Source organism: Peromyscus californicus, unplaced genomic scaffold (genome assembly GCF_007827085.1).
Source record: "Peromyscus californicus insignis strain IS unplaced genomic scaffold, ASM782708v3 Scaffold_20__1_contigs__length_68692818, whole genome shotgun sequence".
NCBI lineage: Eukaryota > Metazoa > Chordata > Mammalia > Rodentia > Cricetidae > Peromyscus > Peromyscus californicus.
The window spans coordinates 62,426,178-62,449,026 of NW_026294503.1; the positions used below are offsets into that span (position 1 = coordinate 62,426,178).

Genomic DNA, 22,849 nt, shown 5'->3' on the forward strand with positions numbered 1-22,849 from the left:
AGAGGGTATCAGATCCCCTTGGAACTGGAGTTACAGGTGGCTGTGAGTCATCTGGTATGAATGCTGGGAACTGAACCCAGCCCTCTGCAAGAGCAGCAAATGTTCTTGACTGCTAAGCCAGCTCTCCAGCCTTGCTACTTCTCTCTTATATAAGACCAAATGTAAACAATCCAGGACTGGTATGACAACTGGTGTCAGATAGAGGATCCTACTAAATCCCTGCTCCCTAGGGAACACACAGCTTTCACTCACTGTACAATCTCAAGCTCAGCAGTCTCGTCTAAAATCAAGCCAGCGGGAAGGGACAAAAATAAGAATAATACAACCCTCTGCTTCTTACAGATGCTTCCATAGGGAACGGAGGGATGGCTCAGTGGTTAAGAGTGCTTGCTGCTTTTGAAGATGACCTGGGTTTCATTCCTAGGACTGCGTGAGGGTGAAGTTCACAACCACCTGTAACTCCTATTCCATGGAATCAAACACCCTCCTCTGGCCTCCACAGGCACCAAGCGGGCATACATGCAGGAAAAAATACTCATATAAAATAAAAAGTGTGGTGGCATACACCTTTAATTCCAGCACTGGGGATGCAGAGGATGGCAGATCTCTGTGAGTTCAAGGCTAGCCTGGTCTACATAGCTAGTTCTAGGACAGCCAGGGCTACAGACACCCTGTCCTAAAATAACAAATAAATGAAGGAAGGAAGGAAGGAAGGAAGGAAGGAAGGAAGGAAGGAAGGAAGGAAGGAAAGAAAAGAATGCTGAGAAGAATTGCATGTTATTTTTACATTGCTAATTTCACATTGATAATTGGTAGCTTCCTCGTGTTACTGTTGAAGACACTACTCTGAATAAGAAATTTGCCTGTGTGGTCAGACCCTAGCTAGACACGTGCAACCTGACTTCAGTCTCTGCACCTTGACCACTGTGTCCTTCTAACCCTCTCTTGCCCACTGGACCAGGAACACTCCTGAGGAGGGCAGGACCTAGCCCTGCTGCATTCATCTTGGCGCTGTACCTCACAGGAGTCAGTCCTGCCTGATATCTTCCTCAAATTGTGGCCTAAATAATCTGTGAGAAGTCACTCAGGCATCTCGTCTTCCTTCAGCCTCTGTAGTCACAGAAGCTGTTTCCCAGCGTCCTTCTGCTCCTCATGTGTGTGATCAAGAGGACTGGTACAGGTGCTGAGGTCACCAGTCTCCATTCCTCCCTCACACCCCACGTGTGATGCTCTTTATTTGTGTCACAGGGGTACCGGGAAGAAGTCTGTCTTCCTCCTGGTCACAGAGTCTTGCTGAGCCTCGGGCTTCACACAGATTCCGCATTCTGTGAGCCAGGCTGCAAAGACCTCCGTGCCTGCTCCAGGGCGGAGGCCGGAAGACTGACAGCCAGAGTCCATGTATACAGGGATGAAACACATTTCAGGGGTTCTCCAGTGGCTTTAATTGGAAACGTGATGCCTTTAAGCTGTGGTACAAGCCTGGCTCTGTGGGGCCACATCTGGCTCCCAAGGATCAGTGGGGGAATAAATACATCACAGAGATTGAAATGGGAAACCCAGGGTCCCTCTTCTCCCAGCCTAGAATGTCTCAAAGTATGGCAGCTGGATAAACATTAGTAGATTGTCAGCGACACCAACTTATAGGTTCTTTTCTTCCTTTGACGTTCGATCTCCCTCCCGTGCGGGGATCCTTTCCAAACAAAACAAAGCACTATGTGGGATCAAAACACACCTGTCTGTAACTGCACTAAACATCTGCAAGTGGGAAACTTCTAGAAACAGATGCTGAGGTGGCCACACAGACATCTAGGATGGAGGAGGCCACCTGCCCGAGCCCACTTACCCCCCAGCCCTAACTCTGCACTGTCACAGATTTGGTTCCCTAAGATTCTCGTGCTTGGGTCTAAGGCTGGCTTCTTTGGGGCCCAGCACAGGGCTGTGAGCAGTGACAGCCGTTTGGAAATCCCAAATTTCTACCGCCTGTTCTTCCTATGAACAGCTGAAGACACTGTCACAGTCATAATACTGTCTCATCACCCTCTCCCCAAGCCCCGAGCAGGAAAGGGGGAAGACCCCTCCCCTTCACATTAGAGGGAAATGTGAGGCCAAGGACTTACTCACGGCCCCACTATACTGTAAAGAATTCTCCAAGGTTGCTACCTTTTCCAGACAGAGAGGGGCTCTATTTCCTAGTTCATGTTGCTAAGATACAGAAAGACAAAGGTTTGACTGATTCTCTACATTTTTCTAATTGTATCTTTTTTTTTCTCTCCCACATGGGCATTTCTAGATTTGAGATCTCTTTCATAAAACTGGGCTTTGGGGTTCCTCCCAGACTCCTCCCTCCCCTCCCCAGTACAGAGCAAATAGCACCTGGATCCGGCTTGGCCCTCTGCCCTCATAACCCATCTGGCCGTGAGCTCTATTGGGTGGAAGACACTATGTAGGCTGTGGCGATGTACTTCTTGCCGTTTCCATAGGTGGTCTTATCCCAGGTGTAGGTCTGGATGGCCAAAGGATAGCCACCCAGGCTTAAGTGGCACCTGTAGGGAAAGACAGTGCATCAAATCAGCAGAACCCACCACTTCACCCACCTCTGTTCCAGATGTGAAAGACCTAGTCATCCCCAGCAGAAGGGTTCCAGCCTCCCAGACCGTCGCCTGCATCCCGGAGCCTCTACCCCAACTCCCTGTGTTCAGCAAGCTTTCCAAATCCGGACCTCGGTGTCTCTCTGCCTATGGGACCATGCTCCTCATCCTTCCCAGAGAAGTATTCTGAACGCCTCAATTCGAGTGCTTCAGAAATTAGGGGTTTGCTTTCTGCTTTGGAAGTCATAGGACCAGGCACTTTGGAACGTGTCCGTAAACCCAGCACTCAAGAGATTGTGAGGCAAGAGGATCTGTAACCCCGGCTACATAGTGAGACAAAGCCCCTCCCACAAAAATAAATAAATAAAGTATTAGGACCCAAACAAATTCTCAAGTGACAGAGGCCAGTTATTATCAACTGTTCTCTTTGGGACTCTGGTTCTCCCAAACAGCCAATGGGGGCTCAGGGATCCAGGTCAACTGCAATGCTGACATCTCGGTAGCTTAAGATCCTGGATGCTTCACTTGAAGAGGAAGGAAGGAAGGTAGATGATTCTGCTGCTCGGATGAAGACCGGCAGCTACCAGTCTAATGGAACCACTTCACTGTCGAAGGTCAGAACAGTAATTCCTCCGACCTTCCCAGCCGGAGTGGCGGACTCAAGACGCCATCCGAGATGATGATAGTTGGAGGCCCCCCTACTGCTCTAGTCCCTTGGTCACCCCCATACTCACTTTTTGCCTGGCCTGGTGATGAAGCACAGAGAGTAGAGGGCGAACTCGAACTCAGGGCTGCTGCCAATGAAAGCTGAGCCCACTTCCTTGTAATAGCCATCCCAGTTGAACTGCATGGCTAGGACATCAGGGTAGGAATCCCACTGCAGGAGAAAGAACGGCAAAGGTCACGTGATAGAACCCGGCGCCCACAGTCAGCTAGTGTTTATGGGGGTCCTTGAGGAGCCTTCTGGAGACACTGGCTTCTTTAAAGAGATAGACAGGACAGAGTACCCTGCAAAGTGTCCGAGTCCCAGTCAGACCCCCTGTCTGAAGCTACCAGTGGCAATGAGGTCAGAGTAACATCCACATGATCCACCCGGAGTGCAGGGACACAGCTGTTCCCTATGGCCCTCCACATGCAAGAAGCCAGTTCATTGCCCCAAATCATTTCCTGGAATAGGGCAGCAAAAGTTTCATATGAAACGTGGAGCTTAGCTCAGTTAGCCAGGGTGGACATTCCTGCCACCCTCTAAGGACGTTCAGGCAGGGAGTAAACACATGCTTTGTTCTCTGGTCTAAGAATCGGGCCTTGGCCTCCCACCTGGATGTGGTACCCTCTGTCTCCTGTCCCTGGCAGTTTTAGAGGCTTCACTGTTGGGACTTGGGGTGGAAATCTGCTCTCTAGCAGATGAGGATATGGTATCCATATTCACTCTTGGGTGGCTGTGGAGGGCCAGAGTGAGAAGCAAGTCCGATTGCTTGGAAGCCAGAGGAAGAGCGGGAAGTCTGGGCACCCGGGAGGCCCCTCCAGCCCAGACACTCACAGGCCCATCGTAGTTGTGACTGTAATAGTCAAGCAGACCCTCCTTCTCCTGCAGGTAGAAGCGGATCCAGTTGTGGAAGCCAGTGACCTTGCCCTTTTTCACTTCGCCTGTAATAAAGAGTCCAAAGTGGGTGGTCTGGGCCGCCTTCCCATCCCCCTCCCTCCCCCCGAGTCCCCTTTCTACCATTCCATGCCAAGCCTGTCTCCCATCTCCAGACTCTGACTTCCAGACGATTCAGCTGCTTCCTTGGCCCCTTGCCTGACACCCTCATATGGCTGTTCTCTCTTTTTGGCTCAAGACCTCAGGAGACTCCTCCTCCTCCTCCTCCTCCTCCTCCTCCTCCTCCTCCTCCTCGACAATCCTCTGCTCTGGCATACTCCTCTGACTGTTTCTGCAGGATCAAGCTAGGCTCGGTGGGAACCTTAAGGATGACGGGACACAATAGCCTCTGTAGGAAGCCCCTAACCCAGCCATGGAAGCAGAAAGCTGCTCAGAGGCAGACACGCCAGCAAACACTTGCTCATACTAGATGGAACCCTGGGAGCACCAGGACTGGTTTCCTTTCCCTCTTAGACACTCTAGAGAGACGGTCATGACTTCTCAGATGCCCTTCATACCTGACCTGGGAGTCCCTCGCTGCCCGGTGCTCGTCTGCCTGTTCACCAATGCTCAGGGCTGACCAGCCCCTAAGCAGAAGCGTTCCCCTTCATTTTTGTCCCTCCCTCTCTTCCCCACCAAGCAGAGCGAGCCTACCCGAGAAGACGTGTTCAAAGCCGCTCGAATCTCCTTCTTCACTGCCTCTTGAGTAGAGCCCAAACCACATGTTCCTCAGATCGTCCACGAACTCTTGTTCGGAGCTGTAGCGGTCTGTGGAGAGAAAAACAAAAGACTCTTTGGCGAGGAAGTGGGTCAGTCCCGGGAAGCAAGGGAGAGTACCTGCCCCGGTGCATCAGGAGAGATGGGGGTTCAACAAATGTGACCAGATGCTCATTCTGCACAGTCAAGGGCCCGAGGAGTACACACACATCCACACACCCCCCCCCACACACACACACACCCCAAAGACAGTCTGTCTCTACAGTTTGCATTGCAGGGAAAGGCATGAATAATAAACAGAAATAATAAATGATATCTCAGATAAATATGAAGACTACCCCATAACAACTAGAGGAGGAGGTGGGAGCCAGGAATACCGTGTGTTGTGTGGTTTGGGGTTTAGGGTATTGTTGGTTTTAGATAGGGTCTCATTAGGTAGCCCTGGCTGTTCCAGAATGTGATATATAAACCAGACTGGCCTTGAATTCATAGAGCTCTGCCTACTTCTGCCTCCCAAGTGCTGGGATTAAAGGGGTGTGCCATCACATCTGGCCTCTCTAAAGCTTGCTAGGAACTTAATAACTCCTATAACAAAATTAAGATGTAGGACCTCCAGAAATAATTAGGGAGCAGGGTGCTATGGCGCACACCTTTAATCCCAGCACTCGGGAGGCAGAGGCAGGCGGATCTCTGTGAGTTTGAGGCCAGCCTGGTTGATACAGTGAGTTCCAGTACAGTCAGAGTTATAGAGAGAGACCCTGTCTAAAAAAATAAACAGACAAACAAACAAAAAAACAGTTATTGGAGCTGGGTTGTGGTGACATATGCCTTTAATCTCAGCACTCGGGAAGCAGAGCCAGGCGGATCTCTGTGAGTTCAAGGCCAGCCTGGTCTACAAAGCAAGTTCCAGGATAGGCCCCAAAGCTACACAGAGAAATCCTGTCTTGGAAAAACAAAAACAAAAACAAAAAAACGGTGATTGGGCTATGAGGTTCTGTCCAACGACTGAATTAATGCCATTCTGTGGGGGTCCTCACTGAGTGGATGATTTCCTTTAAATTTTAAAGTTTAAAAAGATGAGTTTAGAGCTGGGTGTGATAGTAAAGCCTGTAGTCCCTTGGAAGCTGAAGGTCACCCTCAGTATACAACGAGTTCAGGGCTAGCATGGATCACAAAAGACCCTTTCTAAAAATAAGCAACAACAAAAATAAACTCAGCTCTTCTGCCTTTCTCTGCATTCCTGCACGGATGTCACGGCACTGAGGCTCTTGGGAGATGCTGCCCCACCATTTCTAGAACTATAAACCAATATATTCCTGTGTTATAAATTCCCCAGGCTGATAGTTTGTTACATCAGCATAATACACACTAAGACACGGGACCTGGAGAAGAAGGAGGCACCAGATGGGTGCTCACACACTCCTGTAATCCTAGTACTTAGGAAGTAGAGGCGGGAGGGTCATGAGTTCAAGGACCCAAGGCAAAAACTTGGGGAGGGGGGCACTGACCAGACACCCGAAAGATAAGGACTTCTCCAAAAGATTCTAAGGAAACATTTCCAGAGCACAGTGAGCAGGAGGGAGAGAGTCTGAGAAGGAGGCAGCGCTCAGAGCCTTCGAGGAGGTCAGACCCACTCCGACTAGTAATAATAGAGGAATACCGAGGCTCTGGGGAGCATTTGCTGCATTCTCAGTGCCGTTTCAAATGCTTCTGCACAGCGATGCTGAATCTTCACATAATTAATGACGCTAAGCAACCTGAACTCAGAGACAAGGAAACCGAGTCAGACAAAATTTACAAAACTCAGGCGAGAGGACACACACTGTTAGCCTCTGTGCTTGGGCCCACGCAGTGTGGCTCTAAAGATGGACCTGTTACAACTCGATGGTCTCTTTGTGGTGGACAATGGCCTGTTTGGTTTTTTGCCAATTCACTCAAGCTGTAGAGTCAGCTGAGAAGGGGGACCACAGCTGAGAAAATGCCTCCGTCAGATTGGCATGTAGGCAAGCCTGTGAGGCATTTTCTATTTGTATGTTTGCTTATTTTTCGAGACAGGGTTTCTCTGTGTAGCCCTGGCTCTCCTGGAACTCACTCTGTAGACCAGGCTGGCCTCTAACTCACAGAGATCTACCTGCCTCTGCCTCCCAAGTGCTGGAATTAAAGGTGCGGGCCACCGCCACCTGGCTGCATTTTCTTAATTGATGATTGATGTGGAAAAGCCCAGTCCACTGTGGACAGCGCCACTCCTGGGCAGGTGGTCCTGGGGTGTATAAAAGAGTATACACAATAAGTGAGTGAGCAGTGGTCCTCCATGGTTTTTTAGCCAAATCTTGCCTCCAGGTTCCTGCTCTGACTTCGCTCAGTGATGAGCTGTTACTTGAAGTGCAAGATGAAATAATCCCTTTCCTTCCCAAGCTGTTTTTGGTTATGGTGTTCTGTCACAGCAAGAGAAACCTAACTAAGACATAGAAGATGAAGGGGTCTTGGGGGGTGAGGGGCAATTATGTGGCATGAACTTGGTTTAAAGGGCCACCCTGGCTGTGTATGCAACTAAGGTTTAATGGGGGTCACACAGGCAAAAGCAGAGGGACCAGTTTTAAAGCTAATGGTTTGTCTGTAGTAAGCTGGTGGTAACTCTCACCGGCAGCAGCAGAGAAGAAAGGGAAGAGGCAAGCACATCTGGAATATGTTTTGAAAGTGGAAGAGATGGACATTACTGACCGGGAAATGAGAGTCGGGGAAACAGAAAAATCAAGTCTATCTGCTGGGCTGGGGTTGCAAGCTCAGTGGTAAACTGACTGCCTAGCATGCAGAAACCAATCTAGATCTAATCTACACACACACACACACACACACACACACACACACACACACACACACGCACGCACGCACGCACACACGCAGATACACATACACACGCATAAACACACCGACACAGATACATCCCTAACTCCTGGGCTTTTTGCATGAGAACTGGATGGATTGTCCTGGTGATTAGAGGATGAGCCGACCTAGAGAGGAGCAGGTCTGAGAATAGGAGGAACAGTGAGTTCTCTTTACACTGTGTTATGTAAATAACAGATAGCCGAGCGGGGCTGTTGAAAAGGCCACTGAGCCCCAAGAAAAGGTCAGAGCTGAAGTTTTAAATCAGGACTTCCAGAATTGTGTGGAGGATCCAAAACAGATACCAGGAATATTCTCTCCTTTCAAGGACTTAAAACACTGTTGGAAAACAAGACAGAGTGGACACGAACAGAGCCGTTTCACAGACCAAATAGTTACCCTTATTAGTACTTGCTGGGTGTCCTTCTTTGATGCTTTGGAAGCATCAATCTTCAAAGCCCTTAAGTCACAGATAAAGACCAGGAGAGGTCACGACGGCACTGCTCATGTGCATAGCCTGCCGCGTGTTGCTAAAACCATATCCCTGCAACCGTGTAATTTATACTGAACACAAGTTTGGTTAGCTCACATTCTGGAGTCTAGGAAATCAAGTAGCAAGGGCTGGCATGTGAGAAGGGCCAGGCAAAGCAAGCATACTAAAGAGAGCCGATTCTCTGACAGAGTACTCTTGATACTCCATGAATCCGTAGTTAGAGTCACGTCCCAAAGTTTCCACCTCTAGCTAGCATTAACGCACGGCACTAGAGATTACGGTTTTAATACGTGACATTTGGGGGACGCCCTTCAACTCTAACACCGGACTCACACCAGTGGTAACAGAACCAAGTGCCAAACCAAGTCTGTCTGTCTGAGCTATTTTGGGCTGTGTCCGATCTCTCAAACTCTGATGAGATGCATCGTGAACCATTGGGGCTTTCGTAAATGTAGCAGGCTAGTGGGATGTGGGCGAGGGAAAGGGGATGAGTGCTGGGAAGCCTGTTCTGGGTACTGGAAGGCAACTTCTGGCTCCTTGCTCACTTGGTCTTCCAGGCTGGCTAGATGTCTGTTCTCTTGCTGAAAACCAAGGGCTTATAATAACGTCTCCTGGTTCGAAAACTGTGGGTCGACACCCTGATGGCAAGTCTCTGTCTCCAAAAACATTTACATACGATTCAAAACAGTAGCAAAATTACAGCTACAAAGTAGCAACAAAAATGATTCTATGGTTGGGGGGGGTCACTACAGCATGAGGAACTGTACTAAAGGGTCGCAGCATGAGGAAAGCTGAGAACCACCTGTCTGCCGTGTGTTTACCACGGAGCAGACACCAGAGGGCATCACAGGATCGCATGTGTCTTAGAGAATCCCGCAGGCGGTTCACCTCTAACAACAGCGTTAGTAACTCTGTTGTCTAAGGTTGCAGACAGAAAGTAGCAGGTTTGTCTGGATTCGGTCCCCAGGGACATGGAGGGAGACCTATACAGATCTGCCTCTGAGACAGAGTCCAGCTTGCCAGCGTTCAGGGAAGGAATCTGGAAGACACTAACAAACAGAACCCAGAGCCAATAAGTCCCAAAGCCAAAACCTTTTTTGGTCTGATTTGCATGGATCTGTGTCTGGAGGTGGTCCGCCCAGACCACTTCCTAACAGAATGGTACTCCTTGGGCTCTGCTGAGTCTCTGTTGCTGCCCAGGAGAAGGAGGCGTGGAGAACTCCACTTACTCAAATGTACGGCTTCTGACGTGACTCTGGGATCCATGAGATGACTAAAAAGTGTCCAGAGTGGGGGTAGAGATGGGGTGGGGGGCTTGTTCCCTTCAGAAGGTAGGAAACTCACAAAATGACTGACATTCAGTCAAAAGATGGGTAATCTAAGCAAGCAAGCCAGCCAGAAGGTCCCTCATCTCCTGCTGGGGCCCCCATCTCTGAAGTTTCCTTCTAGCCTTGTCCTTGACCCTTTCTGGCTGTTACTGGCTTCCATACAGTGCCCCCAGCTCCATTACCTGCTCCGACACCACCGCCGCTGCCGCCACCACCACCAGAGACCTCTCCTGGAGACACACCTCACCCCACAGCCTTGTGCAGCCGGGAAGGCTCACTCACTTTGGTGATGGAGAAAGCCATAGAGCTCCTTCATGACAGCTGTCTTCATGACCTCCCTGAGGAAGACAGCCTGCTCCTCCAGCTGCTGGGCACTGAAGTGTTCCCCATGGCCCGTGGCCCGCTGATAATTGTTGAGCAGGTTGATAAAAGCTGCATAGGTGGGCTTGGAGAAGAGCTGCTCGTTGACGTAAGTAAAGAGCCTGCGGCAAATGGATGGAGACCCATTAAGAGGCCTGAACATGCAGTAAAAACTCTCCCAGAATCTTCTAGACAGGCAGGGGCAGCACACAGAGATGGGCTCAGGGTTCAGGAGCAAAGGCAACTTGGGGTGCTTTTGAAAGCCAGCTATGAAGTCTGTCTTCTTTCACGTCACCCCTTGGAAGATCAGCATTATCCTTAGCCTGGCCAGCCACAGAAACCTTCTGGCTGTACACCCACCTACCCTCAAGATGATTTCTTTGTTTCTGAACATTAATTTTTTCCCCCTTCTCCCTTTGAGCTTGCTTGACTTGAGGGGCAAGATCTGAGGCATCAAAGGAAGCGCGTGTGGAGGAGAGATAGGGTGAAGGGTTGGAACTAGTGAGAGGCACTCACGGCTCGGGGCAACGATCCACTCGGTTTCCTGTCTCTGACGGGGAGACACGGTTTTGACTGTTGAGGACAATGTCTTCCTTCTGGGCTTTATTGGTATCTACCCTGTAGATCACCTCAGAGATACTCTGGAGTTCCTCGTTGGTTATGGCGTCGCTGCTATGGGAGAAGCCCTCTAAGAGGAATTGGGAGAGGGAAGGTCTGAGAGGCAGAGGGAGGCAGGTTACCAACTGTCTGAAGATCAATGGCATCCACCTCTTGGCCCCTTCTGGAAATTTTTTTCCAGTGAGGGAGAACACCACCCAACGCTTTGCAGTTAGAGGGCAGGACAGTAAAAGACCCTTAAGGCCATCGTGTGCTCTGTTGCCATGGTACGCACAGAAAGTCCATAGCGCCCTTTTGCACTAAGAAAGGTCTCGAACTGAGGCAGGCATCAGAATCCCCTGGAAGGTTTAGAGCCCAGTCCAGAGTTTCTGGGCAGAAGGTCTGGGGCCCAGGCCTAGGTCTGCTCGCTTCTCCTAAGGGTTCTCAGATGCTCCTGGTGTTGCGGGTCCAAGGACCACACCGGGAGAACTCCGGAGAGTTCCTGTGCGTCTGGGGCTACGCTGACGGAGCAGACTGACCGTGGTCACCACACAGGCTGTCAAAATCTTCACAGCAGTTCCCGAACTCTTGGCATCGGTCATTGCAGTGGCAAGGGTGGTGCCTGTCATAGGCTTCCCGGCAGCGGCCCTGGCAGGAGTTTGGTGCAGAGTACAGGTCTAAGAGGACAGAAAAGAGGGTGTGTGTATGTGTGTTCTTGGCAACCTCTAGAGGGTGTGTTAGGAGCCTAAGGTCCAAACCTTCTACCCACACCCACAGCTGGGCTCCCTGCTAAAGGTCTCCTGGGGGAGGCGAGGGGGGGCTGGGGGGGTCAGCTTAAGCCTCTGCACACCCTGCAGTCAGGAAGTCCTTTGCTTTCTGATGTAGGGCTCTGCTCTCTGCCTCTTGTTTTTATAATCTCCCCACTCTAAAAATAAAACCTCTTCCACTTCCCTCCCCAGGCCTCAGATGCTTTCCTGGCCACCCCTCCCCCTTGGCGGTGTGGATCACACCAGCGTCTCCCCTGGGCAGATCCAGCCTCGTTCTTCCGGCTTAGGGCTGGGTCCTTGCCTCTGATGTGGCACCCTCTCCCCTTGATACCCCTGCTGTCCTATCTGGGGTTCAGGCTTACAGCTGGCTGGGATCTCATCCTCTGGATCCAGGAATGCCTTGGGCTCTGGGGGGCCTTCTTCAGCTGTAATGTAGGAAAATAAAGTTACCAGCCATCCCAGGAGTTCCCTCCAGCTTCGGCCCTGGTTCCGGGTTCCCACCTCGAGGCAAGCATGTATATGGAAAGGGTATGTGGACAAACCTCTGACACTGAATGCTGAGGGCTGAAAATGGAAGGTATTTCCAGGGTCCGATTACTGAAAACTTAGGAAAAACAAAAATATTCTCCCCCCCACCCCACCCCACCCCCCCCACCCCCCGCCCCCGTGACAAATTTCCTACCATTTTGTCATTTGATGTTCACTGTGCTCAAAAGAACTAAAAAGAAAAGTATGTAAAAAGAGGAGGAAGAGGCGGGGGAGTCCCTTCTGGACTGAAAACCAATTTGAGTTACCACATATGAATAGAGCATTTCAGCATTCTCCAAATGACAAGGCTCTCCATTCAGAACATCCTGTTCCTATTAAGAGAGTTGAGGGGAGACCCACCTCTCCCTGGGGGTGGGCTGGGCAGGTGTTAAGTATTGTTGAAGCACTGTAAAAATCTGCTCAAAATCACTGTTAATGGTAGGGATATGTTCTAGTTCTTACTGCAAGCCGTCCTTCAGATGTTTTCCTGTAAAGCAGCGGGGGATGGGCGGTTTGACTCCCTAACTGGCAGCTGTTCGTTCTCTCTCTCGATGTCTTAGATGCTCAGGTTAAAGGTTCATGAAACAGCTAGCCACTCTAGCCCCATGCCAGCTCCAGCGTGTGGAGGAAACTACTTGATCACGGCAGCTACTCACTCCAGCTCCGGAAGCCACTGTCCCAGGCATGTCCATTTCAAAGAGTTTGCACCGCACTTTGTGAATTCACAAGTGTCTATGAACTCAGCTGACTCTACCACAATCTCTCCCCAAGCCAGAGGTAGACATTTCCCCTGCTGGCCTAACCCAGCTTAACGGTGGGTCACAGCCTCATACAGGGTCATATAGCTGAATGTGGGGTCATGAAGAATTTGCCAACAGTAAAATGTTTCTGAGCAGGCAATGGCCAAAAATTAAACCCCAAAAATCAAACATGTAATGAATCTGAGGTGTTATGGCAGGAATCGTGTGTCATGTGACCTCTCTGCATCTTTGGTTCTGAACATACAGTATGCACTGCACATGTGGTCACACCACCCAAGGCCAACAATCACCGCCAGCACAGGTCTGCTCTGGTGAAGAACTGCGGTCTGTTACGAATTGCAGTGTCCTTTGTTTTAATGTTGTGTGAGACAGGCCCTCAGGTAGCCCAGGCTGGCTCTGAACTCACTAGGTAGCTGAGGATGGCCTTGAACTCCTAGGCCTTCTGTTTCTACTTCCCAGATGCTAGGGGTTACAGGCCTGCACTGTCATATATGGCTGTAACAGTAAATGTTCGATATGTATACCTGCTTTTTTTTTTTTTTTTTTTTTTTTTTTTTTTTGGTTTTTCGAGACAGGGTTTCTCTGTGTAGCTTTGCGCCTGTCCTGGAACTCACTTGGTAGCCCAGGCTGGCCTCGAACTCACAGAGATCCGCCTGGCTCTGCCTCCCGAGTGCTGGGATTAAAGGCGTGCGCCACCACCGCCCGGCTTGCTTTTTATAGCTGTGTGCCCAGAGTCACATAAAAGTCTCGCAGGCGTAAAGGAGTCCCGAGCAGAGGAAGGAATGATTGTAAGGATCTCAAAGGGACGATGGATGCAGTGTCTAGAGTCAACACCACGCTTTAGCTGCGTGGGAGGTTTGCTGTGACTGGAGCCAACACCCCTTCTCCTCCAGTTATAACATCAGGCTTCATGAGCTAGGGGGAGACACCTACCTGTCCTGGGGCTGTGACATTAAACCCAACAAAATGCCTCTCCTGAGCATTTCCTTTTCTACTTTTAGGAGAGGGGCTGAGCTGAACCCAGATCAAAAGGCAGCAGCAACTGGGCTGGGAAAAGAAGCCATCGGCGGCGGCAGCCAAGAGGACAGGCGGGCTGCAGAGGCGATGGGCAGAAGGGGACCATGGGAAACGTGCTAGCCTTGAGACAGGCATTCTTAGCTCCTGGAAGGAAGGAAAGGCGGGGCCCATTGTGGATCATGAGACATGTGACCACTCCCTTGATTGGACCATGAACACAGATGACCTTTCCTGTCGGGCCAAAGAACCCCGCATAAGGTATGTGAACTTCTCACTGGTTGGGGCCTGCCATGCGCTCAGACTTACCAGTCTCAGTAAAAATGACCTCAGTTCCAATCTACGTCTCATAAGAGGTCACCAAGTGGGGAACAAGGCGACATGGTCGTATCCCTGACCCGTGGAGCCCCCTCCCGCTTTCTAGAGTCGTCCTCACCTTATTTAATTTCTCAAATTAATACGTTCACATTCCTTTACGGTGCTGGCCCCTTATCAGCCTTTCCTTACTCTCCTTGGATGCGAAACAACGAACTAGAGGAGGAGCCCGCCAGAAAATGAGTTTTCAAGGGCTGGAGAGACGGCCCGACAGTTAAGAGCAGTTGCCCCTCCAGGGGAAGATGGGTTCCCAGCGTCAAGTGGCCTGCAGCTGCCCATATCAGTGACAGGGGATGTACAAAATGATTCGTCAAACGTTCCCCTCGCTGGGCCTGCTGCCCTACCCACTTGGCTAGGCTAAAGCAGGAGGATCACGAGTTCAAGGACAGCTTGTGCTACGCAGGGAGCTCAGAGCTGACCTCGGGGACTTAGTTATATCCTGTCTCAAAAGAAAAAAGCAGAAAATGAGCTGAGAATACAGCTCAGCGGAGGAGCGCCTGCCTCGTATATCTGAGACCCGTGGCCCGATCCCTGGTACAGAGGGGGGAAATGCACTTACGTCTGTGCCTGTGGAGAAACCGATGGCCGTTTGGGGAAAGGCAGGCCTTGTTGTTTGTTTTGTTTTGTTCTTATTTTGAGACAGGTTCTCACTATGCATCCCTGGCAGGCCTGGAACTCCCTCTGTAGACCAGGCTGGCCTGGAGCTCACAGAGATCCACCTGCCTCTGCCTCCTAGAGTGCTGGGATTGGAGGTGTGGGCCACCAGTCCTGCATGGGAAGGCCAGTGTAAAGCAGGGACTGCTCAGGTCCCTCCCTGGAGAGGCATGGTCTGTGCTATGACAGTCACAGCGGCCCTACAGTCCTCCCCACGTCACTCAGGTTGTGAGTGCTGCTGAGTGCTGCCTACCGTTTACGTGTGTTCTTTCCAGTGTGACTAAGAGTGAACAATATCATGCCGGGCGGTGGTGGCGCACGCCTTTAATCCCAGCACTCGGGAGGCAGAGCCAGGGGGATCTCTGTGAGTTCAAGGCCAGCCTGGTCTCCAAAGCGAGTTCCAGGAAAGGCGCAAAGCTACACAGAGAAACCCTGTCTCGAAAAACCAAAAAAAAAAAAAAAAAAAAAGAGTGAACAATATCATATGTGCTAAAGTATCATTTTGTTACTTAAACTTTCAAGATATTGCTTTCTGTTTTGTTTTAAGATTTATTTATGTATTATGTGTACAATGTTCTGCCTGCATGTATGCCTGCAGGCCAGAAGAGGGCACCAGATCTCAATGCAGGTGGTTGTGAGCCACCATGTGGTTGCTGGGACTTGAACTCAGGACCTCTGGAAGAGCAGCCAGGGCTCTTAACCTCTGAGCCATCTCTCCAGCCCTGCTCAAGATATTGTTAATCCTGATTGTTCCCTCGGATCCTCAGGTCAATAGCATCTGCCCTACTTTAATTTAGGAACTTCCTAGAAGACCTGAGACTAGCGACGACCCTTGTCTCTGCCCTCCACACTCTCCTACTGAGACCTGGAACCCTCTCCTCGGTCACTGGCCTTGCTCTGGACTTCTGGACACCGGTCCGGACTTGTCCACAGCCTGGCCTGCTGTGCCTCCCAAGCCTTCAACCCACAAGGTACCTCACCATTGCACAGACGCCCATAGTCATCACAGCAGTCGTCATGCTGGGGACATCGGCGATCACACTGGCAGACAGCATCCCGGTTAAATTTCTCATTGCAGCGAGATGCACACGACTCCAGGCTTCCTATGAGGGTCAAGACGGCCAATTCAGCGCTTCAGGAATCCCAGGCTTCACCAAGACTGCCCGTGCAAGAGGTCTCAGGGAAGGAAAAAGCAGGTCATTGCTGCCTACAGGACAAGCATGCCTCCCAACTCAGTATAGGCCTTCCCCACTCTTAGCCTGCCTGGCAGGACCTAGGCTCGGAGCACCAACCAGGAGGACCTGGGCTCAAGAGCACCAACCAGGAGGACCTGGGCTCAAGAGCACCAACCAGGAGGACCTGGGCTCAGAGCACCAACCAGGAGGACCTGGGCTCAGAGCACCAACCAGGAGGACCTGGGCTCAGAGCACCAACCAGGAGGACCTGGGCTCAGAGCACCAACCAGGAGGACCTGGGCTCAGAGCACCAACCAGGAGCTCAGACTCAGGTGCCTGTTGGAGGGCCCAGTGATGGAAACAAGCAAAGAAGCGCCATGTGAGAAATAAAACGATTGTCACAAACTCAACAGGGATAGCCTGGCTGGAGTCCACAGCCGCTTCCCAGCCACAAGAGATGTAGCCAGAGCCTCCAGACTGCCAAAAGAAACCTTCACTGGGGGGTGAAAATGTCTCAGATTTTAAACTGCCAACAGGCTGAAGAAAGAGGTCTGCGGCCAGGACGAGGGTCCTGGGCCTGTCCTGTAGAGGAAGAGCCCCGCTGCTGCTGCAGTAGTGCGTCCCCCACTCCCTAGGCCACCCCTCTCTGCCCCTCCCCCCGCTGTTCTTCATTCTCCCTCCTTCACCCTTTCTTCTGCACCCGATTTCCCCATGTCACAGCTCTGCTCCTTCCAGCCGCTGGAATGCATTCTGTGCTTGGGTGGGGAATGAGGCCGATGTGGGTGAGAACTGGGCTTTGGGACAGGATTCTGTTATGCAACCACAGACCACATCCCTCGCTCCAGACAAACCGTTTACAGAAGCAAGCTTTTGGTCACAAGGGGCATATGACCAGAACTTTTGTTTTGTTTTGGGTTTTTTGGTTTTTTTTGTTGTTGTTGTTGTTTTTTTTTTTTTGTTTTTTTTTTTTTTGTTTTTTTTTTAGGCAGGGCTTCTCTGTGTAACCCTGGCTGTCCTAGAACTCACTCTGTAGAACAGGCTGGCCCTCAGGAGGTAGAGGCAGGCAGATCTCTGAGTTCGAGGCCAGCTTGGTCTACAGAGTGACTTCTAGGGCAGCTAGGGCTGTTACACAGAGAATCTTGTCTCAAAAACAAAAACACCACAAAAAAAAAGACAAAAACAAAAACAAACCAAACCAAACAAACAAAAAAACGACCACAAGAGTCAGAACTGCCATGAGCATCTGGATTGGGCCAATGAGGAAATACAAACCTAACTTAGACCAGGGCTGGTATTGGCCTTGAATATAGAGCGACAGTGGGGAGGAGTTTGTGCTAAGCTGATCGATAACATAACAATTTTGTATTGCTATTTGGGTAAGGAATGGAGTAAGATTAAACTCAATTTAGAGCTGAGCATGTACCAGCACCAGATCTGAGTTTTGTCTCAGGTTAGACTTGGGGTTGGGATTACGTCATGCCTAATGAGGGGTACACAGCAAGAGAAGCTGGACTCTGGTACCCAGCTGCCTGAGCTGGAATCTTGGTTATAATGGTATTCAGCTGTGTGATCTTGGGCAAGTTATTTTACTTTCTGTGCCTCTGGTCCCTTATCTGTAGAAATAGGAAAAAATAAGCTGGGCAGTGGTGGAGCACATCTTTATTCCTAGCACTTGGGAGGCAGAGACAGGAGGACCTCAGTGAGTTCGAGGCCAGCCTGGTCTACAAAGCGAGTTCCAAGACAGCCAGGACTACACAGAGAAACCCTGTCTCGAAAAACAAAAAAACAAACAAACAAAAAAAGAAATAGGAAAAAATTAGAGTCTATCTCATAGGATATGCATAAGAAGTAAATGAGTTGGGGTCGGGGATTTAGCTCAGAGGTAGAGCACTTGCCTAGCAAGCACAAGGTCCTGGGTTCGGTCCTCAGCTCCGGGAAGAAAAAAAAAAAAAGTAAATGAGTTAACCTTGGCAAAGCGCTTCCTGTGGGGTGTGACACAGAATAGAGCCATTTCAGTCTTTGTTATGTAAATAAACAATGGCCACATTCCATGTCCATATTGGAGATGGCAAATATCCAGACTGGCTTCAGCAATCATCCCCAGTTAGGGAACCTGTCCGTAAACTACATTGCCTGACTCCCTCCCCCAGTTCCACTGGGCCATGCTGTGAGCTGGGTTGTTAGCACACGTGCTTCGGGGTGGTTTACCAGCTGACACCATTCGTCATCATAAGTCTATCCTTTGCATCAGAGAGGTGTTAGGTCAAGGTTAAACCAGGTCCTGAGGCCATTGCATATCGTGTGCAGGGCCTCCAACATATCCAGGAAGACAGGGCCTTGGTCCGGTAGATTGTCCTAAAGGAGGCCAAGCCCAAGGCCACTTTCCCATCCAAGCACACAGGGAACCCTTCATGAATCTTAAGTCGTCTCTCTTGGCACCTAAATGCTAAGGTCTTAAGAAAAAGTGTTCAGTGCAGGAGGAAGGCTGGGTCAGCTGCTTGCCTCACCAGCCTGGCAGAACACCCAGAGTCCAGAGGGAGAGAATGTAAGCAAGTGGGGGTCTTGTTCTTAATGGGCCACGGAGGCAGAGTCCAAGAATGGAATTTGCTCTGTTTGAGGACTGGCAGGGATTGAGAAGGACAAGTGAATAGCTGGCCATGGAGTTCAGGAGAGGACTCCCACTGGCCCATGCTGCGTGGATTTGTCATCTCTGCCTCGGAACTTTGTCCCCAGTAAGAACCTGATGCCAGCAGGTCTCACATTCCTCCGTGAGTTTTTTTTTTTTTTTTTTTTTTTTTTTTTTGCCTCAAGGTAACCTTGGGACATGGGGGTGGCAGGCGCAGGTGGGAGTTTTCATTACAGGAACCTCCCTGTGCTGTCCTGGCGACACTAGATGACTCCTCATTCTGACTCCGGGCCCCCACCCAGTGTCTCCCTTTGACACAGAGCCTTTGTATAGGCCTCGCTCACCAGGCCAGAGCCCTCATCCCTACTCCGGCAGCCTCTGCCCCTTGAGCCTCCGCCCCATCTCTCCCTTTCCTCTGCTTTTCTTCACTTCTGCCTCTCCTCTCAGGCTCAGATTTTCCTACCCCTCTGCCTTCAGAACTCTGATTCCTTCCCCTGTGAAAAGCTACATTTCTCTGCATCCTCTCAGACCTCAGCACACCACAACCTTCACACTCTTTCTCCGCTGCCCGTCAGGAAAGGCTGGCACCAAGCCTGGATGGACACAGGATCCCTGTATGTCAGCCCTCGGGCCCTTTGACAACTGAAGCATCCTCACACGTTTGTCTCTCAGGGAATCCCAGATGTTATTTCCATGGAAACCAAACCTAGTGAACCAAAACCTTCATCTCCAAGACCAGCTTCCTGCCTCTGTTCACTGGAAACAGCCAAGGCCTTGGGAGGCACCTGGCTGATAGATCATGGCCTGCACCTGACCACGACTCCTGGTGTGGCTCATCCTTGGGTATCCAAGTCTAAAGGTGCTGGATGCTAGGATAGAACTAACAGGAGTGTTGTTTTTAACAACATCTCAATCATTCGATTTTACCAGTAGAGACTCGGGAGCCAGATGCTGGGGTGAAAGCCTGCTAGCTCGGAGAGGCAGAGAAAGCACCCAGCTGACCTTTCTCCTCCACCGATGTCCCAGAAGCCTTCCTTTTTCTCCTACGCCATCTCTATCAAGACTCATGAAACTCAACTGACTCCCGAGTCTTTACCGGTAAAATCAAAAGATTGAAATTTTGTTAAAAACAACACAGCAGCAGAGATTCTCTGCTACCTCCTGGTGTATCTGCACTCTACCTCACTTCCCATCCACCTCACAGCAGAGGCTAACCAACGCTTTCACCCTCAGGGACCTCCTCCGAGGACCGGATGCCTCCTGTGCAGTCCTCTCCTGGGGCTGGCATATCCCCAGCCCTCTGACCACCCTGCCACCCTGGTTAGTCCCACACGCCCTCCTCCGTTCCTTCAATGAGCAGACCTGAGGTAAGGTCCCATGCCTACCTACCCTTCCCTCTCCTCCTCTTCCTTTCTAGACCCAGGACCCAGGCAGAGCGGAGTCCTCAAAGAGGTGCATGCAGTGTGGAGAGCCATGGGAACAGCTTTTTCCTCAACGGCTTTTCTGTTTAGAAATCACACTTAGGGTCTTCTCCCTTTACACACCCTGATGGGGAATGACACCAGCAGTCAGCTCCTCCTAGAAACAGTCGTGTTAAAACCCTGACAAGGGCCGGGCGGTGGTGGCGCACGCCTTTAATCCCAGCACTCAGGAGGCAGAGACAGGCGGATCTCCATGAGTTCGAGGCCAGCCTGGGCTACCAAGTGAGTCCCAGGAAAGGCGCAAAGCTACACAGAGAAACCCTGTCTTGAAAAAACCAAAAAAAAAAAAACCCTGACAAGTTCCAATGGGCCGAGCCCTGGCTTGGTCCTCCCGCTCTACCTCCTTTGAGCCTTTCAACAGTCCAAGGCAGGAGCACCCTGGGAGGGCGGAACTGCAGGAACTCTGACTCTCCTGGGGCAGAGGAGGATGCTGCCCACACCCCTCCGCTCAGCCCTCTCCCTTGCCGCCCTCCTCCTACCACCCACTAATCACTAATTAACACAGCAGCAGCAGCAGCAGCAGCAGCTTTTTGCACAGTTACTAACAGGAAAGCATCCCTTTCCTTTTCCAGCACCTGCCTCCTTTGCCGGCACTCCCCGAAAGTGCAGGCCACATCCCTTCTCTCCACTAGTCAGCTCCCCTAACCTGGGACAAAACCCATTCCTCTAACCATGTGTGTAGTCCCAAATGGGACAGGGTTCATCTCTGAGTCAGGGGCTTTCCTCCCGAGCCCACCCACCTCCTAACGCCCACCTATGGCCAGGCAGCAGAGGAGGGAGTGTCGAAGGGTAACCAGGCAATCCCAACTCAGCAACCTCCTTCCCTCTTACACCATGTCGTGGCCCCGGGGAAAATAAAAGCTTGGCCAAGTGTGGCGTCTGGTTATTCTAGTGATGGTAGCTCTGATCCCCCAAGGCCTCAGCTCTGCTCTGATCCCCCAAGGCCTCAGCTCTGCAATTCCTCACATCACCAGCCAACCTCAGAGACACAGATCCTGTAACCTCAACCAAGGACAGGTCAAAGTGGTCCAGTGGGTTAGGACAGCATTTAACCTCTGTCGAGTGCCCCAGCCCTCGGGCCTTTAAGCAACCCATCTGACACCCGTGCCCGCCAGAGAATGACTTACCAGCCCAGGCCAGGCCACAGAGCATGGCCACCAGCAGGGAGACACAGGCCTTCATGATGCCAGCTGCCACAGACTGGCCGTGGGACTTCCCACTACAATCAAGGTGTCTGTCACAGTACTCAGATGAACCTTATTCCCCAGGCAGATCCTTTTAAAGACATCAGGACTTGTGGATCTGGTGTGTCTAGATCCCTCCAGGAAGGAAGAGGGAGGGAATGGATCACAGATGGATGGGAGGTGGAGAGGAGGTGGGGAGGAGGTGGGGAGGAGGTGGGGAGGAGGTGGGGCCCCACAGCTGTTTGAAGCCAGAGAAAAGGTGACTAAGCAGGCAGGTAATGCCAGATGTTTAAAGCAGGTAATGCTTGCTATTTGTACCTAGAAAATAGGCCACACTAGCAGACGCAGCAAGATGGACCTAGTTTGGCAGGTTCTTCATTCAAGTTAGGGACACTGATGTGCTCATCTCCGGGTGGCCTACACCCACCTGCCTCCCATCACAGACCTGGCTGGCCAGGAACCGCAAGTCTAGATTGAGATTCGTTGGGATTCAAGGAATTACTGTGGTCATATAGTTCCATGTCACACACAGTGTAGAAACCCCTTCCATAATCCCAAGTGCTTACTGGACTTACACTTGAATGTCTTCACCACTGGGGAGGTTGGGGAACATCCTCTTCAGACTGTTCATCTCTCAGAGATCTCATTCCCAACCCTTAGGACTTTATAACCTGAGATGTGCTGGTATAGATAAAAATTGATAAGGAATATGGGGGGATATCAAGTCACTAATTGAGCATTCATCAACTCATTCATACAGAGATGATTAGTGGAGGAACTCAGATTCCGTGCTGGCTAGTTTTTATGTCAACTCGATACAAGCTAAGGTCATCTGAGAAGAAGGAATCTTAATTAAGAAAATACCACCATAGGATTGGCCTGTAGGCAAATCTGGAGGGCATTTTCTTGGTTGATGATTGATGTGGGAGGGCCCAGCCCACTGTGGGCAGTGCCACACTCGGGCAAGTGGTCCTGGGTTGTATAAGAAATGGGGCTGAAAAAGTCATGGGCAGCAAGCCACTGAGCAGTGTTCCTTCATGGCTTCTTCTTCGGTTCCTACCTTCAGGTTCCTGTCCTGACTTCCCTCGAGGATGAATTGTGACCTGAGAATTCGAAGATGAAATAAACCCTTGCCTCTTCAAGTCGCTTTTGGTTGTGGTGTTTTATCATGGCAATTGAAACCCTAACTGAGACCGATGCTCGTATGTATCCATACACACGCACACAGAGAAAGCAATGCATCTCCAACAGGTTTCTCTCTCTGCTCGCCCATCTAGACAGGAACCCCGCTGCTCCTCGTCCTTGGTTCTCCCTCAGCTAGATGCTCACATAGGCTTCCATCTTGACAAGTTCTTTCCAGGGAGCTCTTTCCATGGAAACTCCAGAAGACTGGGGACCCACGTGGGGAAGGAGCGCAGGAAGACGCCTGATAAAGGGTGATGGGAAAAGAGTGTCACCAGAGATGCTGAAGTGGAGCTGGCACAGTGTGGCCTTTGTGGTGGTGTGGAGGAGGGGGAAGAGGCTGAGTCCGCCAGGGCCAGGGGGCAGGGGGCAGGGGGCTGTCAGAGATGTGGGAAGTGGGTGTCCTGTCAAGTGATTTTTTTTTAGATTTTTTTTTTATTTTTTACCTTATGTACATTGGTGTTTTGCCATGGGGGTTGGGTCCCCTGGAACTGGAG

General features: G+C 50.8%; 1 protein-coding gene and 1 long non-coding RNA gene across 2 annotated transcripts; one reads left to right on the forward strand and one right to left on the reverse strand.

Annotated features, from left to right (window-relative positions):
- Window positions 1-1,712: 1,712 nt before the first annotated feature.
- On the reverse strand, window positions 1,713-22,242 carry Endou (endonuclease, poly(U) specific). Its single transcript, XM_052748798.1, has 10 exons — window positions 21,114-22,242; window positions 15,685-15,807; window positions 11,735-11,797; window positions 11,145-11,282; window positions 10,525-10,696; window positions 9,931-10,130; window positions 4,882-4,995; window positions 4,129-4,235; window positions 3,323-3,465; window positions 1,713-2,543 (listed from the first exon to the last, which is right to left on the reverse strand). The coding sequence occupies exons 1-10, from the start codon at window positions 21,166-21,168 to the stop codon at window positions 2,423-2,425; spliced, it is 1,236 nt and encodes a 411-aa protein (XP_052604758.1). The 5' UTR covers window positions 21,169-22,242; the 3' UTR covers window positions 1,713-2,422.
- LOC128117021 (uncharacterized) lies at window positions 16,865-22,312 on the forward strand. The gene is made up of 3 exons (XR_008220683.1): window positions 16,865-18,647; window positions 19,739-19,872; window positions 22,237-22,312. It is a non-coding gene; the product is annotated as an uncharacterized LOC128117021 (long non-coding RNA).
- Window positions 22,313-22,849: the final 537 nt, after the last annotated feature.

Excerpts from the sequence above, each read along its gene's own strand:
- Endou (XM_052748798.1), bottom strand. The coding sequence starts at position 21,168 with ATGAAGGCCTGTGTCTCCCTGCTGGTGGCCATGCTCTGTGGCCTGGCC. Across the intron at positions 11,283-11,734 it reads GGATGAGATCCCAGCCAGCT|ACCTGTACTCTGCACCAAAC; the intron begins GTAAGCCTGAAC and ends CTGTCCTCTTAG. Across the intron at positions 2,544-3,322 it reads ATCACCAGGCCAGGCAAAAA|GTGCCACTTAAGCCTGGGTG; the intron begins GTGAGTATGGGG and ends CTTTCCCTACAG.